This window comes from Echinococcus granulosus, assembly GCF_000524195.1.
Source record: "Echinococcus granulosus chromosome Unknown EG_S00249, whole genome shotgun sequence".
NCBI lineage: Eukaryota > Metazoa > Platyhelminthes > Cestoda > Cyclophyllidea > Taeniidae > Echinococcus > Echinococcus granulosus.
The window spans coordinates 43,418-44,481 of NW_020170629.1; the positions used below are offsets into that span (position 1 = coordinate 43,418).

The 1,064-nt window shown below is 38.5% G+C and overlaps 1 protein-coding gene across 1 annotated transcript in view; it reads left to right on the plus strand. All coding sequences in view use genetic code 11, as the record gives it.

Moving 5' to 3' along the window:
- The window catches only part of EGR_10672 (hypothetical protein), a gene marked incomplete at both ends in the record, with an annotated part of 1,955 nt that extends 1,463 nt beyond the window's left edge, over nt 1–492 (plus strand). The window contains one exon of the mRNA XM_024499921.1: nt 413–492. Coding sequence (XP_024345669.1) covers nt 413–492 — 80 coding nt within the window. The remainder of the gene's footprint in view (nt 1–412) is intronic.
- Between the last annotated feature and the right edge of the window lie 572 nt (nt 493–1,064).

Sequence of the window (1,064 nt, forward strand, 5' to 3'; positions counted from 1 at the left end):
AGTGATGTCTTTAAGCATTCATTCGTATGACGATTGGAGTGCGTCGCGGGTTAACCTAGTGGAAATCTTCATAGAGGAACCGCTGACAGCTCCGTCACAAGATTTTTTTAGATGATTAACGAGTTTTATCAGCATTCCTGAAAACAGTGTCATTGCTTTGCTTTTTGCATTGTGCATTTGCATTAAGTTGCACAAAATTATTCTTGACGTTCACTTAGTATAAATGTAATATTGGGTAGTGGAAGTACATATCTTAAGTGACATTTGAAGGGCGGTGGTTGTTTTCCATTCCTAAATATTAACTATTAAGCCTTACGGCATTGCAGGAATATGAGTATTTAAATGTAGTTTCAGTGAACATTTCACATACCCCAGTGGCATCATTAAAATTTTCGTTTTTTTTACCTTTTAGGCGTAATCACGGTCAATTTACCAGTTTTGTGTTCATGCATAAATATACAGATTAAAATACCCATCTTCAATAGTTTATAAGCAAAATTATTCCAAACCTCAAATGGAGGCGCTTTTAATTTGCTACTAATTCAAAGTTCATGCGTTGATGCTCTACAATAAAATTGCTACACTGGGCCAATGGCGTTAATTACTCGCAATTCTGCTGAAAATTACTATCACTACTTAAAAGCATGCTCGCCTTAGAGTGCAGAAAATTCATTGTCGATGTAAGAAAATCTGCCATGTCTACACACCACAATTGGTCAATTAATCGCTTCTGTGTTTATATATTCTTGCCTTTGCCTAACTGCTGGACATTTATTACTGGTCAGTTAAAAGCCAACCATCTGCTCAAGTCGATTCTTCTAGGCATTAATGTGGGACTCTGTGGTGCAGAAATTATGGCCGTTTGTTACTTCTCGCAAAGCGGACAAGCCCAAAACATAGCCACCGGGCTTAAATGCCGTTCCTCAATGTCAGGGCCTCAAGAGGTATGAACACCACAAAACTTGGTAGTGAGCGAGGCAAACACTTAATAGGCACTTGAATGCCCTCTACGAGTTCCTACCAATTCCAACAGATAGAAAGCACATGAACCTCATTTACTGCCT